The sequence below is a fragment of the Vigna umbellata genome, chromosome 4 (genome assembly GCF_029865625.1).
Source record: "Vigna umbellata cultivar VRB3 chromosome 4, Vumbellata_1.0, whole genome shotgun sequence".
Taxonomy (NCBI): domain Eukaryota; kingdom Viridiplantae; phylum Streptophyta; class Magnoliopsida; order Fabales; family Fabaceae; genus Vigna; species Vigna umbellata.
This window is the reverse complement of record NC_142168.1, coordinates 73,666,068-73,683,726: the sequence shown is the minus strand read 5'-3', so window position 1 is coordinate 73,683,726 and position 17,659 is coordinate 73,666,068. Positions and strand designations below refer to the sequence as shown.

Sequence of the window (17,659 nt, the reverse complement as noted above, 5' to 3'; positions counted from 1 at the left end):
TTCAATACACATACTGTTAAAAGATCGCTCCTAAGAAAATTGTTTCTCCTAGCATGGTTTTCCTACCAAGACCACCCATGTCTCTAAGGCAGAAATTACCGACTCCAAATTCATTAATGAAGAATAACAAGAGTATCTAAGGTCAAAATCTAATAGCTTGGCACAAACATCCGAAACTCCATATACATCAACAACTTACATTTCTCAATCAATGGAAGGTCAAAATTCATGGATATTTGACTTAGGTGCTTTTGATCACATGCTTGACAATACATCTTTGTTCTCATCTCTTTCTTTTAAAAAAACATCATTTCAAAACTATGGCAAATGACTCTAAAATTTTGTCAAAGGAAGTCGGTCAAGTTTCGCTTTTTCCTTCCCTAAATCTTAAATATGTTCTTTTTGTTCGTAAGTGTCCTTCTATTTTGATTTCATTAAGCTAATTAACCAAAACATTAAATTGTTTAATAACCTTCGATTTGAAGTCATTTGTCATATGGGAGCATGGTTCAAGGAAACGAATCAGAGAAGGATATGAAGTTAGACGATTAAACCATTTTGGATCTAGTCCATATGTATCTTATGTTGCATCTTTGAGTCCTAAACTGTTAGATGATTGATTAGGGCATCCCCTTTATCAATATTAAAAGAGATGGTCTCTAAGCTTAGTAGTCTCCAAACCTTAGAATGTGAATCCTGTTAACTCGAAAAATATGTTAGATCTACCTTTCCTAAAAGGCCTTAAACAAGGAATAAGTATAGTTTTTTTTAAGTATTTTGTTACGTTCATTGATGAGTATGCAAGATGTACTTGGATTTTATCCAATGAAAGATTCTTATAAACTAGTGTCTATCTTCATATCCTTTTTTAATGAAATAAAGAATAAATTCGGTCAAGTAATTAAAATTTTAAGAAGTGAAAATGCCAAAGAATATGTACTTTTCATCCAATTTTTCTATAGTCTTAAGTTTCCATGGTATATTACATCATTCCACTTCTCCTCACACATCACAACAAAATGATATAGCAAAAAGAAAAAAATAAACACATAGTTGAGACTACTCATATAATGTACTGCTTGGTGCAAATATTATTGTTCAACATTGGGAGATGTCATCCTAACTGCACGTTTTCTTATTAACAAGATGTCACCCTCCTCTCTCAATAATAAGGTTCCTTTTTTGATTCTTTTTACAAATGACCCTCTTTTTCACATTTCTCTTCATCTATTTGGTTGTGTATATTTTGTTCATGACTCATATAATCTCCTACTTCAAATTCTTCTCCATCCTCACTCAATACCACGATTCCCGGTGAAAATGATTCAAGATGGCTCATTGTTATCAGAAAAGGTCTTCATTCCACTCGAAACTCACATCCTATTGATAATTATTTTTTTAATTTTCACAAATTGTCATTTTCCTATTGCTCCTTTTTATCTTCAGTGTCCTCCATTCCTAAAAATGTGAATCAAGCACTTGATATCCTAGATGGTGACATACTACGATTGTTGAAATGCAGGCTCTTAATCAGAATAATAGTTAAGTGTTAGTTCCTCTTCCACGGGAAAAAAAAGGAAGTTTGATGTTGATGGGTATATGCCATTAAAGTAAGACCTAATGGTTAAGTTGATTGGCTCAAAAACCAATTAGTTTCAAAGAGATACACTCATATTCACAGAGTTTGTTGGATCAAATGACCAACTAGCACGTGTTGACCAAATCCTTAAGGAGATCTCAGATTTAGTTTATTTGTTCTAGGCTTGGTATATAATTTGTATGCTCCAGCTAGAGGAGAAATGTTAGTAATTAAATCTCTGTTATGTACACACACGTATGTGTGAGCTGCGTAATTAATTGTGTGTGAGTTGTCTTTCCTGTATAGAGTTAAAGTCAACTTGTTAATAATGTGTGTTTAATTTATTTGTGTATTCATTTATATAAACATATACAATGTCACATAAACCAAGTGGAAGAATATAAGGTTTTATGTCTCATGTTAACTAAAGATATCAATGAGTAAATAAATTAATAATAAAGTGGAAAATAGTAATTAGGCTATTGAGGAGCAATTTTCTAATGATGACTACTAGTTGATGGGTCGAGCAGAACAAAAAAACTTGTATTTATATGAACCACTAAGGTAGAAAGCAAGCTTTCCCATATGTTTCTTTGTGTTAGATCCATCAAGAAAGAAGATTGTAAAATAGAGAGTCAAAGTGACTAAAAAAAGCTTAGTATCAAATCAAATCTCTAAAGCATTAAAAGGTGATCTCTCGTGAAAAAAAGATACACATGCCCTTTCTGTAATATATGTGAGAATCACATAATTTTAAAATCCGATTTTGACTTTCTATATCATGCATTTATTCGAAAATCGTTAAGTTTTGTAAAATGTATTTTTCACATTACCAAAGTCACTAATAGTTTATTCTACCAAGATTAGTTACACATATTATGTCACTAGTTATCTAGGCCCCCTTTATTTTCATGTTTGATGTCTTCAGTGTGAGAGAGTATGTTGAAAATCTCACGTCTGCTAGATATATGATCAAGTTATAACGTATAAATAGGTACAATGCTCACCTTTAGAGCTGCATTTATGAGATATGTGAATGCTTGATGTCCTTAACGTGAGCTGTGTTGAAAATTCCACATTAGCTAAATATATGTACAAATTATAATATATAAGTGAATGCAAACCTCACCTTACTAAATTGATTTTATAAGATTTAAGTTAGGATTAAATACCACCACTTTAATATCTTTATACAGTTGTTAAAAATCTAAATGAAATTAGTTAGGTATATCAAACCTACCTCTTTACCATTCCCAATATCCTCAAGAGAATGTATTAAAATTTTCACATCATTAAAAAATTAATCCAGTTTTATGATATATATATATATATATATATATATATATATATATATATATATATATATATATATATATATATATATATAATTTAATGAGATTGAATTAGTGAGTTAAATTTGATTACTTAAATACTTGTGTTTGACTTAATATGATGATAATTATGATTGTGTTATTTTTTCTTTATTAATACATTAAGCTAAGAGAAAAAAAATTAAAAATTAACAATTAAAAATACTCATTTCATTTCAAATAATTCATTGTGGTTATAAATTAATTAGATTTAAATAAACTTTTGAACTAGTTACTCTCTCTTAGAAAGGACATAATTAGCTCCGTTTAAAGTAAAATGATACTATTATGTTTTCTGAAATTAAACTGAGACCAAACTGCTTATAAAATTTTACACAAATTTTCCATTTGTATATTAAATATCACTTTTGTTTTTCGCATTACACATGCACCTTCATAAAATTGGTGACTGTAAGCATAATTTGAGAAAGCATATTGTATTTTACTCATCCATTTATTATTCAGATGATGTTAGTTGCATGATTTAATAAAAGCTTCCAAAGTTAAAAATGTTCATGTTCGACATATATGATGCATAATTGATAATGGGATGTGAAATAAAGATGATGTTTCTAATTTGGAAGTGAATATAATGGAGAATTGGCAGAGAAAGAAACAAGTGGTCATCCATTATTTCAAAGATTTACGGAACTATAAACACAAACACATATGTGAAAAGGAAACTATTAGAATTTTAAATCAGAGGAGAACAGAATCAATACCTCCAGAGAGATGAAAGTGCTCCCTTGCTTGAATCTGACTAGAGAATATGCTATAGAATGCTCACGTTCACTGCTGTTGCAAGAGATAAAAATGAAAGCCCACCCTTTTTCTAACACTCACAATTTGTCTTCTTCCTATTCACCAAGTATTACTATTAAAAATGAAAGCCCACTACTATTATGTTTTCTGAAATTAAACTGAGACCAAACTGCTTATAAAAGTGGAGACAACGGTGATGGAGGGTCGATTCGAGAAGTAGGAGGAAGTGTTAAGAACCAAGCGCAATTTTTTTAGAATGAATGAGAAGGGCTTTGTGTTTCTTGGGGTTTCGGGCAAACGCGGGGAGTGACTATCCTAATGGTTGACGAGGTTTCAAACCAGGTATGGGGAACTAGCTTGTTTGTAATTTGATTAATTTCTTGAATGCGTGTTTGATAATGAAACACTGTCATATTGGGTAACCTGTGAATTTTGAATTGATGCTTTGGTTTGATTAATGGATTGATTCTGCTTTATGTTGTATTTTGGAAACAAATTGTAATTTGGACTGTACTGCTTTTAATCTTTGGATATTTGATATTTTCATTATCTTGTTATGAGGTTAAGCATGTTGAGATGATGGCCTTGGTTGGGGTGTAAGTGTTTTGAGCTTTATTATAGTTGAAGTTCACTAAGTCTGCAAAACTACCCTTATATGAGTTGTCCATATATATCTCAATTTAGAACGTGACAATGCATGGTTTAGGTGCTGGAATGGGTGGGTTCGAGGTAAGTTTGGGAGTAGGACAGTGGCTTAGCTATCTTTCTGTGTGGCAGTGGCGGCCCGAGTGGGTTTAGTGCAATTGGGTGTTTGAGATTGAGTTAAGGAAGGGTGAGTGACTGGTGCAGAAATGTTGTAGCTAACTATTGTTTTTCTCATGACTATGTTTGGCAGCATGTAATTAATTGATTTCAAACTGCTATGAGGTTGTGTGCTTGGACAGTAGAATTGTTGTAGCTGGTTCGTGACGTTTGTACTTGAAACTGGTTGGTAATGATTTAAGGATTGTCCCCCTGTGTTGTGAGAGTTATAAATGGTTTTGACGTTGTGGGAAGCGACGTTGCCGTCATAGGGTACCTTGTTAGTGTATGATAGTGTTGTCCTTTATTTTATGAAAATCAACTTGTTCGTGAAGTTATATGTGCTGGTTGGTAATAAGTGGTGTGTTTCGTCACTTTGGCCTGAATAGATTATGTTGTTGTCTTGCTGTGGATTTGATCTGTTTAAATTGTTATCCTGTTGTTCCTACATACTTTGAAGTTTTACGTGGGGTTGGGTATTTTTAATACTCGTTCTAACATGTGAGATACTTCATGTCCTTGAATACCTCGGGTTGGGTGGTTATGTGTGAGTAGTGATGGTCTAAGGATAATAGTTTTTCGTGAATATTGTTTTTCTTAGTGAGAGAGACACAATGTTGAATCAAACATGCGGTGTAGTGGTGGTTATGATTCTTTAGAATGTCGTCTTGCCATACTTCGTTAATTCGGGATTGTACTTTTCCTCTTTCAAGGGGTAGAATGGTAGTCATATTTCCTCTTTTGAGGGGTAGAAAGGTTGGATCTCTTCGTCTTTAAAAGGCGGTGGAAGAGATGGGTCTCTTCGTTTATGATGGGCGGTAGAAGGGACTGGAATTCAAGTGCTTTCTTTTCCTCTTGCGATGGGGTAGAAAATGATTGATGTCTCGCTCGTAGGATTTCGGCTCATGCTGAGTTTAGGAACAGGGGAGATAAGTCCGAAGCTGCGGTGAAGGACCACTCGAATTATTCTGTTTTGGTAAACAGGGTGCGGGAAAGTTTGGAAGAAGACATTCGTTTATAAAGATGGTTGGTATTGACACAGGTTTTCTGTAATGGAAGGGTTGTGTGGAACTAATGGGTTGATCATGATTCCTTATAAAGAAATGTATGGGTTGTCAATGTATTGATTGTTATAGTCTTACTATGTGTTGATACTATTTGATGTGATATGATTGTGATAAAGGCTCAACATCTGAGATATAAGTGTTGTGTTGGTGTTTTAAGGTTGATTCATTTAGCCCACTCAATACATTTGTTTGTGTTGTGGCGATGATTGTATGATGTGTGTTATACAAATAGATATTCAGATGTTGCTGAAGTAACGTGATTGACGAGAGAGGGATTTGTTCTAGGAGTTTGATTAAAGTCTTTATTTACTTTGTGAAAGGAATTAAAGATTTGTATTAAACTATTTATTTTCGTGTTGGATTTGGATAATTAATATTCAAAATTGTAATAGCTTTTTCATTACTTATGGTTTTAGCAAAATTCTTTAATATTTGTTACTATAAATAACTCAAAATAATAGAGATGTTACATTTGAGAGAGACTATGCCTTTGAAAAGTCTTGGAAGTTTATTTATTATTTTTGTGTGGTAGGTGCTATTAGAATTCAAAACTATATACGGATTTAACTTTTGTAAACTTAATCTTTCTTGCAAAATTTTCCATTAGAAGGAATTAATTTGCATCTAGAAAAATAACATTATTTTTTCTTGGATCAGTCTATTTAAAGTTAAAAAAAAGGTTTAATTAAGTTTTGAATTTATGATAAATTTGATAACTTTCAAAAATTTTATAATTTATTGAATATTTGATAAAATTATATATTTCAAGTAAGTCTTTACTGTTTAACTCTTTTTATTAATTATATATGATTTGTGCGCTAGGTGGATTTTGTTGTTAAATAGATGATGCTGTCTTTGTTTAGCTACTGTGATATGTAATTTTATAATTTTATGAAATCATGATTTTATTATTTTGAAATTTTATGATTTTATAATCTTATATAATTTTATAATTTTATAATTTTATATCTCACAATCCAATATTAAAAACCTCCAACAACGTGGCGGTGCAACAAAAAGTGTTTTATTATGCACTTTATAGTCACATTACACAATTAACTAAAAAAGATAAACATTAAGAACTTAATTTAAAAGTACAATTTTATTAAATATTTAATAGGCTATAAAAATTTATTAGAGACTTAATTGAAAGTTAAGAGATTTATAAGGATTCAGAACTTAATTAAACTAAGAAAATATTATAATTTGTAAATGAAATTTACTTTTCTCTTATTTACATAATATTTGAAATTAAAAACTAGTATAAGTGTTTCAACCCAAATTTAACTTCACCCTAAAATCTAGTATAAAATTAAAAGTACAAAAATGTCCTTTTAAAATTCTTATACTTTTTTTTAAAGATATTATTTAAAATACATAATAAAAAGTAAAGTAGAGAAAATTGAATTTTGTATTCAATGTTATAAAAAATAAATAAAAATAGAAATGGATGATTTTTTTTTAGACCGACCCTTTAAAAAAATTAGATTGTGTGAAATAAACCATTAATAAAACAAATTGAACTTACATATAACACAACACTTTCGAAGAAAAAACTTGTTTAAAGAAAACTACTTTTAACACAATGTATATTTAAGTTAACTTCTTATAAAATATTTTTCATACGAGTGAATTTATAAAAATGTAACCTCTAAAAAAACAAATATAATTAATTTAATTCAATACAAACTATTCAAATTTATATATATATATATATATATATATATATATATATATATATATATATATATATATATATATATAAAGTAAACAGTACCACCAAAATGGTTTCACTTTCAGATTAAGGATAACACGGATTGAGGTAAGAATTGATAGTGAATACTTGTTAATTATCTTGTTTAAAAAGATATTTGTAAAAAAGTACCATGACTTTTTTTCTTCATACGTATGGAATATATTTTTTATTTTATTTTTTAACTTTTAAATAAAATTATTTAACAACAAATCTTTAAAGTATAAATTTAGGTAAAACTATTAATTTTAAAATATAATTCAAATAAAATTATACATTAAATTGTTAATGCAAAAAAATTTAGTCTTTTTTTAAGGACAAATTTAAATAAGTTGAATTAAAGTATAACATTTAGAACTTAATTTTTATGAATGAATTTAATTTTATAAATTTAAATTTAAAACATTTAAGTATATAAAACGTTAAGTCAGAAGATTTAATTCTCTTTTCAGTTTTTTGTTTTTACATAGTTTTATATAATTCTGTTTATACTCTTTTGCCTTTGAAGTTCAGTAAAAAAGAGAAGAAGCAGATGTAGTTGATATCTAACTAATTTGGAAGTGGAAATTAAGGAAAAATAGGTAAGCTTAGGTTACCTCCTTTAACAAATATGCAGAGAGCAATGGGAGAATTGGCTAGAAAGAAACAAGAGGTCATCCATGACTTCAAAATGTGGTATAGTACACAGAGACGCTTCAACGTTAAGATACTATTTAAAGACAAACACATTTACAGTTTCCATTGAAAAGGAAACTATTAGAATTTCAAATCAAAGCAGAACTTAGCTCCACAATGATTGTTACCTCCACATAAACGAATGCACTCCATTGCTTGAATCAGCATATATGTGACATGCTAATTGTATTTTTTTTAATGATGTGTCATAGTTTATATGGTAATAATTAAAAAAATGGGGAAATTTTAATTACACTCAGTCCCTTTGCTCAAATTAAGATGTGTGAACAAAAATTGGAGAAAACTGAGTGCTTCTTCAAATTAGGGTTCCTACGTTGATGTTCGAAAAGATTTAGGATGAAGATGCTAGGTTCTTTGACTCATGACTCTCTCGCAGTAGTTAGAGATTTGAAGGATTTGCTCACGAAGGAGATTCAACGACATTGTTCGAATGAGTTGTTGTTGTGTGTGGTTCTGAGATTCTAATTTCTCTTTGCAAGTTGGATCGCTGTTTATGTCACGATAGCCATTGAGGTTGCACGATTGAACTAGGACACGATTTAGGTTTTGCGAAGGGTGCTAGTGTTGTTGCGTTAATGATGTGTAAAACTTAGGTTCGCCATGGTTGCTGACTTTAGGTGGCTCATGATTTGGATTCACGATGGGAGCAATGGTGATGAATGAAGAAGATGATGATTCTCGAACTGGGTTTTGCAATTAGAAGTCTCTCTCGTCTTTGTGGTTTGTGCATGGTGGCCATGATTGGTGGTTGTGGTGGCACGTGTAAGTTGAGGTGCGGTGGTGGTCCGGTGATGGTGTCCTCACGGCAGCTCACGGTTGAGGCGCGACGACCATCAACTTCCCCTTTCACCATTGATGGATGTTTAGTAAACCCTAAACTCTCAAACAAAATCCGTAATTTTCAGAAACAATGGTTACGAGAGTGATGAAGATGGTGGCCGAACGATGTTAATGGTAGCTGCACAAAAGGATTGAGGGAGGAGGATGGTGGTTGGTGAAATCCCTAATTTTCAAAAACAATTCAGTTCAATTAACTTTTCTCAATTTTTTTAATTTTAAAAAATCAAAAAATTCACGTCAGAATCAGTTAAAATTATCTATTTAATACATCATTTAAAAAACTAACATTAGCATCACGTCAACATAATTCTAACGTCTATGTCCAATTTAATGGTAGAACTATATTTATTTCAATTTTTCAAAATAAGTATCCAATTGAAAAAACAAATAAGTAAGGGTCATGTTTGAGATTTTGACCCAAAAATAGAACCTACCGAATTATTAAACCTAAAATTTTACACAAATTTTTCATTTGTATATTAAATATCACTTCTTTTTTACTTACATTACCCATGTACCTTCATATAAAGTTAGTGAATGTAAGCATAATTTGAGAAAACATCTTGCATTTTTACTCATTCATTTATTATTCAGATGATGTTAATTGCATGTGATTTTAATAAAACTTCCGATGTTAAAAATGTTCATCTTCTACATATACGATGCCTAATTGATAATAGGATGTGAAGTAAAGATCATGTTTCCATTATATTACTATTCAAAACAACTCGCAAAAAGAAAATTGTAGTTTGATAGTTATTTTTAAAAAATAGAACTCGTCATTCATTGATAATAATAAATCATGTGATTAGCATGTTAATTCTAAAAAAAAATTATTGAGTCAAATCGATTCAAAATTAGTAAAAAAATATATTAAACACCATAGTAAAAATGTTTTAAGAGACATATTCTTTTACATTTAATTAAAACATTTTAAAGATAAACAATTGAAAACAACAGTGAATAGGTGTACTGTGTTTATTTTTATTTTATGATGATAAAAAAAAATTTATAATTAAATTTTTAAAAATATATTCATGAAAATTAATTACGAATTAAATTTTTTTCATAATTTTATTATTATAAAATGTTTACAAAGTTATTTTCTTTATTCATAGTAATGATATATGTAATGAGTATAATAATTTACACTAGATAATAAGTTATTTTATTAATTATTATTACTCTTGTTCCCATAAAAATACAATTTAGTTAATTATTTAAATTTAAATTTACAAGTTATTATTTAGTTATTTATGTATTTTTAATAATATATCGGATTTGCAGTCATGAGTGTACTTTGAAGATTAAAAATGCATAAAATGATATCGTTGTTGAGCTGGTAGGGATGATAGTTGATTTTTGAAAATCTTCCACAACCAATTTTAAGTTTATACATGCATTTAGTCTGATTATAGGTGTTTTAAGTGAGTTACGATGAAGAATGAAGAATAAAATAAAAGATTAAATTAAGGAGTTTCGTTTCCATAAAAGAGAGTATGTGAAGCAAAGAAAAAGTGGAGAATGAGTAAGATGCAGTTGTTGGTGTTTTGATGAATAAGAAGAAGCAGATGTAGTAGATCTAAGTAATTTGGAAGTGGAAAATGATAAAAGATTACTTTACCTGATTTAACTAATATGCAGAGAGAGAATTGAGAATTGGCGAGAGAGAAAGGTCATCCATTTTCAAAGAAACTCTGAAACGTTTATTACTGTAAACACAGACATAAACACAAACACATTATCTGCAACTTCCATTGAAAAGGAAACTATTGAATCATCAGAACAGAATCGATACCTCCAGAGAGATGAATGTGTTCCCTTGCTTGAATCTGACCAGAGAATATGCTATGGAATGCTCACACTCGCTACTGTTGCAAGAGATAAGAATGAAAGCACACCCTTTTTCTAACGCTCACAAGACTATGACTTCCATCTTTGAAAAGTCTTCGTCGTTTATTTATTATTTTTGTGTGGTGGACTCTATTAGAGTTGAAAACTATCTAGGGATTTAACTTTTGTAAACTTAATCTTTCTTGCAAAATTTGCAATTTGAAGGAATTAATTTTCATCTAGAAAAATATCTTGACATTTGATAAATTTGATAACTCTCAACATTTTTATAATTTATTGAATATTTAATAAAATTATATATATATATATATTAACTTTTAAATAAAATTATTTAACATCAAATCTTTAAAGTATAAATTTAGTTAAAAATATTAATTTTAAAATATAATTCATAGAAAATTATACATTAAATTCTTAATGCAAAAAATGTAGTCTTTTTTCAAAGACAAATTTAAATAAGTTGAACCAAAGTATAAGGTTTAGAACTTAATATTTTTATGAATGAATTTAATTTTATAGATTTAAATTTAAAACATTTAAATATATAAAACGTTCTGTCATATTTATTTATTCTTTATTGTTGATAAAAAAATTATAGATATAAAGATCAAATTTAAAAATAAATTGATAATTAATATTGTGACATCCCCATAATATACGCATATATAATAAAGACGTCATTCGGTTATAACAGACTATATTGGTTACAGTCATCCAAAATAAATAGTCTCTTAAACATAAAGGACCACTGTGAATTATCATCAGAATAATACTACTAATCAAGATCCTAGACATACTAAGATGCAACATCACCTTCTTCCAGCGCTTGCTCCACAGACACCTCCTCTTCATCTGCTCATATCCAATTTAGGATGATCATTGCAACAGGAAACATACCCAAACAAAGCACGAACACACAGGGTGAGCTAGTTATATAAAAGCATGCATCATATCAAGCACATAACATACAAGAGTTAACTTAAATCAAAGCAGTTTAAGGCATACATCCTAGCATGTTATCTTCTAGACTTGACTCGTCCGGACTTAGAATCGAGCTATGGCGAGTCCTGCACTCGTGGTGACTTATGAAACTTGGGTTCCCCACCCTGCCACACTCACGACGAGGTTAGCCTGTTCCGGGCCTTGAGGCATACTGGAAGCCCCCAAGACTAAGACCTCCTGCTATTCCTCACCACATGGATTAATCCCTCTACTTGAGTATGATTAGCCATTGGAGTTTCAGAATGACCCCCAAGACTGAGCTACTACTTTCATTCTAAAACACTAAGGATCTCACCAAGAGATCCTACACAGATGGAACTTGATTTACAACTTGGATCATACTTTCATCACTTTGTAATCATATACTTTCTGCCACAACCAACATATACACAATCTCAACAATATACATTACTCACCACTCACAAATTATAAAAATAACATCTCCACAATTGAATCTAAGTTAATCAATACCAAGAACCAAACAGCTCCAACTAACCCATAACAGCTCATAAAATGCATCAATTTATACATACCTACAAGTAATATAATTATTGATTAACACTCATGTTTCAATATAAGAAACAATTATCCTTACTTTATATATATATATATATATATATATATATATTTATATTTACATTATATTATTATACATATATATATATATATTTATATATAATACGTAACCTTACATATATATATATTATTATACATATATATATTTATATATAATACGTAACCTTACAAATATATATTTTTATATTATATTAAACTAATATATATATATATATATATATTTATATATGGATCCTTACTTTAAATTCCAAACACACAGTAACTGATTTTCTAAAATTATAATTGACTAGAAATTAACACATGATAACTTTATGCATCTACAATCAACTTGTTTTATTTGGTCAACGGAGAGGACCCAGATGTCTGAACGCATCAAACTCACCTTCGACGCCAACACATATGACTAGTCACAACTGACTGGACCAGGCCAGGGCTGCTCTATGATGAGGGATGTGCCAACTCAGGTTTTTAAGGTTCCTCTATCCTACCAACAAAGAAAGGCTCTCAACAATTAACAATTAATTTATTTAAATTATCTATCCTGTTCTCTTATGCTCTAAATCTGAAATGCCTAATTTTAATATTTTCACTTCCTTTCACAGCAACCTCAAACAGTACTTGTACATCTATTTAATACCCATATACATGCTATTACAAAACTCTTACTCCAGACCTTCCAACAAGGTCAATTTCAGCCAACAAACTCATTCAAAACAGATTAAATTCATCACATCACAACATGCACAATTTCACAGTTTCAATTATAACACCCAATACAATAAAAGTCATAAAACAGTTTCACAATAGCACACCAGTTCAACATTCATATGCATATATTTTTATAAAATAAATTCATACAAAAATAATTAGCTCGCCTTACCTTAGTGGTTACAAGCACAACACTCTTTAGAGGAAACCCCAAAACAGTACTCTTGCACAGAAGCAAGTTCAACAAGATCTACAAAACGTTAAATTGGGTACAGAGACATCTCTTAGAGTTAGAATAGATAGAGAATCTAGAGAGGAAAACCATTGACTACATGCAACTAGAAAATTGCATGCCCTAGGTTCAAAGGAAAAAGGGGAAACAGAAAAAGATAACTTACCCGTCCAAAACGAAAATCTAATCGGATGAAGGGAAAGCTCTCAACTCCGTGAACGAAAGCACACTACCTATTTGAAATTTCAACGGTGGGAAGTGGTGGAAAAGTAGAGAGAAGTCAGAGCAAGAAATAAGAAAATGAAGCTGAACTTAGAGAGAGAAAGAGGAACTGGATGAAGAACTCAGAGCTGGAAAATGAGACCTCTTCTAAGGTCCTAGTGTCTTTAGCTTCTTGGGCCAGGCTGCAGGGCCCAATAGCCTTACATTTTCAGGCTCTTACATTCTCCCACACATCAAAAAAATTTCGACCTTGAAAATTCGCTTAACAGATAGAGGAACAACCTACTCTCATCACATGTAAGAGCCTGAAAGAGGTAAGTTATCTTTTTCTGTTTCCCCTTTTTCCTTTGAACCTAGGGCATGCAATTTTCTAGTTGCATGTAGTCAATGGTTTTCCTCTCTAGATTCTCTATCTATTCTAACTCTAAGAGATGTCTCTGTACCCAATTTGACGTTTTGTAGATCTTGTTGAACTTGCTTCTGTGCAAGAGTACTGTTTTGGGGTTTCCTCTAAAGAATGTTGTGCTTGTAACCACTAAGGTAAGGGGAGCTAATTATTTTTGTATGAATTTATTTTATAAAAATATATGCATATGAATGTTGAACTGGTGTGCTATTGTGAAACTGTTTTATGACTTTTATCATGTGACACCCGGACACTGATAAGAGGGCGGGGTGACGTCGGTGCAGGGAGCATGGTGCAGGGGGCACAGACAAGGAGCGGCTCCTGGCAAGGCTTCCAGTGGAAGGGACACATGGATGAATCGAACATACACCGGAATGAGAGGAATCTGGAGACTGTGTAGGTATGGGACTATACAGTTGAATGATAGCTTAAAGGAATTGATTTGACTACTCATATCACCAAAATGCATTTGTTTTTCGGTAGTCTGACTCATAAGAACTCCATGGTTAAGCGTGCGTTACAAATATTTTTCTCACTAATAACTTTATTTTGATAATTTAATTTTTAAAAAGAAAAACTCAAATAAAATTTAATAAAAATTACTAGTAAACAATAAGGAATATTTATATATTGGATAGCATGATACGCATACATGTCTTGTCAACAAATAGATAATTAAAATTAGTTTCAATTGTAATTATTTGAATCAAAATATTTAATGTTATTTTTTACCTTAATACAAACAAAAGTATATAATGAGCTTGAGAAAAAATTTTAATTTGAAATAAATAAAAGATAATGTTTGAACAACCATGGTTTTGAAGTGATTATTTGAATTGATTAAAAATTATTTTATTAAACTGTTTTTTAGGACATCTTTACAAAGTAATATTGTTTTTGTTACCGAGTTTGATTTTTCTCATATTTACTTAAATGAAAAAATTTGGCTTGGACAAGTATAGAAAAGAAATTTCGCTCAATCAAGAAATTTTTTACTTAAACTAACCTGTTTCGTTCAAACTAAAACATATTAAAATAATTTTTTATTATTTATTGTTCTCTTGTCTATTTAATGAATTGTATTTGGACTTATATTATAAATACAAAATAATAGTTTGTATAATTAATTATTTGTAACTTTGTTTAAGTGAATTTATCTCTTTCTTGACTTACATTCTATTATTTATTATTTTGCTCATAATTCAATGTTTTATAAACATATCGTATTATTGAGATTGATTGTGATATCATTTATGAAAAACTTTAATAAGAAATAATTCATTGGCTTCCTTCTTTGGATCAGCTTGTCAATGACTTTACCAAACTCTTTCATCACAATATTTTTATTTTTAAGTTGGACCACCACCCCAATGGGATATTAATAGAGACAGATTTTGTTAGTTTTTTTATTTTAATAAGTTAGAAACAGATTTTATTCTCTTTTCTGTTTTATCCATTCAATTTTTTTAAACTTAATATTGCATTACGATTTCCATTTACCCATTTTATGGTTTTCTCTTCCTCAATCTCCCTTTGTTTTTTCTTCCTCCACACCAATAAAATCTATAGTTCCCAAATTAAATTTATTAAAATTATAATAAAAAGGTAAAAATTGTTCCTGACTTCTTTTTTAATTAATCCGAAAGATATTTTCCAATTAAAAAATATATGTTGTAATACATTTTCAAATTTAAAATATCTTATAAAGTACATATTGTAGAATATATTTTAAAAAAAGAACTAAATATCATTAAGCCAAAAACAGAAAGGGTCTTGCAACTATATTGCTGCTTTGAACACTTCCTAATTATTGGTGTACAAGAGGTTCAATCGTATATATATTAATCAATTATTGTATTACCATGAAAGTTTCTACCTTAATTTTATAGCAGGAAACGTCCAATCAATTTAATATAATCCAATCTGGTCCAAACAAAATACTGTTATTTTTTTCTCTTTTGGTGTGCTTCCTAGCTTGTTCACATAAGCAAGTGGTTACCAATTCAGCACCTTATTAATTGTAAAATGCCAAAATCTCATCAAATTGCATTAGTTAAACGCCACATGCAGCCATCAAAACCTGGAAAATTTCCAACTGAACTTCAGCTGCTATTGTTGTCATCACCCTTTACCCTCTTGCTATAGGTCAATTAATATGTTATGGCTTGTAGGATTTGAATTAGGTTTAATTTCATTTTCTAATTTCTAACGTTAAGGTAAAAATAACAGACTAAGTCATGAGCATGAAGAGAAAGGTTCAAGGGCAGACAAATTCAACTGACACTTATTTTATTTGCAGGGTACAACATGGTTTTAATTTGATTGTTTTCCTAATTAAGCAAAACTTCACGAATAATCTCACTAGAAATAAACCTATAAATACATTTGCTTTAACTCATTTTTCTCCACATCTTCCTTAATCAATAGTCAACAGCATCATATACAAAAGTACAACACAACTCTCTTTCTGTCTTGTCTTGAAACTTTCAAACAAAGCAACAACAAGAACAATGGATAATACTCCATGGTTGCTTCAAATGGTTTCTGCTTTGGTTCTGATTTCATTGGCCTCAGCATCTCTGGAAGTGGGTTTCTATAGGTCCACATGCCCATCTGCTGAGGCAATAGTGAAAAGCACTGTAGAAAAAGCAATTTCTGCCAACCCAGGCATAGCCGCTGGTATCATCAGAATGCATTTCCACGATTGTTTTGTGAGGGTAAGTTCACCTCATATATAGATATGAGCTTCTTCTTAATCACTTCAAAGGGAATAAACGTTAAAAAAAATATCAGTTTCTGATTCTGAAATTGCTTTGTGCTGCTCGTGTTGATCAGGGGTGTGATGGTTCTGTGTTACTTGCATCTACACCGGGAAACCCACCAGCTGAGCGAGACAACTTCATCAACAACCCAAGCTTACGAGGTTTCGAGGTGATTGACGAGGCCAAGACCCAGTTGGAGGCTGCATGCCCTAACACAGTATCATGTGCTGACATTTTGGCCTTCGCAGCACGAGACAGTGCTTCCAAAGTTGGTGGCATAAACTATGATGTTCCATCAGGACGCAGAGATGGTCGTGTCTCTGTTGGTGACGAAGTGCCACAGAATCTTCCTGGACCAGGTTTCACTGCTGATCAGCTCATCAATAACTTTGGACAAAAGGGTTTGTCTGTAGATGAAATGGTCACACTTTCAGGAGCACATTCAATCGGTGTGGCTAATTGTGGTGCCTTCTCGAATCGCTTATACACTTTCAGTGACACAGTGAGACAAGATCCCTCACTCGACCCTTCATATGCTGAAACGTTGAAAAACCAGTGTCCTCCACCACCCACCGTGACAGGCACCACAGTTTTTCTGGAACCTTCCACTCCTATTCGTTTGGACAGCAAATACTATGAGGGTTTGATCAACCACCGTGGCTTGTTGACGTCGGATCAGACCTTGTTCGGCTCTCAATCCACAAAGGCAATGGTTGAAAGCAATGCATACAACGGTGCAAGTTGGGCTGAGAAGTTTGCCCTAGCAATGGTGCGCATGGGTTCTATACAAGTGCTTACCGGCTACGATGGTGAGATCAGGAAGCAGTGCAGCTTCGTTAATTAGTCAACAGCAGCAAGAAACTTTGTTAATTTGTTCATTTTCCTTTCATAAAGGGGAAATTGAAATGGCTAGTAATTTTTCTTCTGTTTTTTAGTTTGATTGGTACAATTCAAGTGTGTATATCCTCTTCTTGTAATACTTTTTGCTGATAAACAATAATACCTTGATTTCCCTTAAGCTTTCTTTTT

The 17,659-nt window shown here is 31.1% G+C and overlaps 2 protein-coding genes across 2 annotated transcripts in view; one reads left to right on the top strand and one right to left on the bottom strand.

Annotated features, from left to right (window-relative positions):
• The window catches only part of LOC148201245 (uncharacterized), a 69,699-nt gene extending 58,895 nt beyond the window's left edge, over positions 1 to 10,804 (bottom strand). Inside the window, 4 exon segments of the mRNA XM_088111361.1 lie at positions 2,587 to 2,638; positions 3,672 to 3,806; positions 10,493 to 10,580; positions 10,667 to 10,804. The gene's annotated coding sequence lies outside the window, so the exon portion shown is untranslated.
• Positions 10,805 to 16,300: 5,496 nt separating this feature from the next.
• On the top strand, positions 16,301 to 17,645 carry LOC148201244 (peroxidase 5-like). Its single transcript, XM_088114063.1, has 2 exons — positions 16,301 to 16,585; positions 16,704 to 17,645. Exons 1-2 carry the CDS (start codon positions 16,379 to 16,381, stop codon positions 17,472 to 17,474), a joined length of 978 nt encoding a protein of 325 aa, XP_087970189.1. The 5' UTR covers positions 16,301 to 16,378; the 3' UTR covers positions 17,475 to 17,645.
• Positions 17,646 to 17,659: the final 14 nt, after the last annotated feature.

What these genes read in the sequence shown, in the direction of transcription:
- LOC148201244 (XM_088114063.1), top strand. Translation starts at nt 16,379, where the DNA reads ATGGATAATACTCCATGGTTGCTTCAAATGGTTTCTGCTTTGGTTCTG. An exon ending in TCCACGATTGTTTTGTGAGG is followed by an intron (nt 16,586 to 16,703) that starts GTAAGTTCACCT and finishes CGTGTTGATCAG; the next exon opens with GGGTGTGATGGTTCTGTGTT.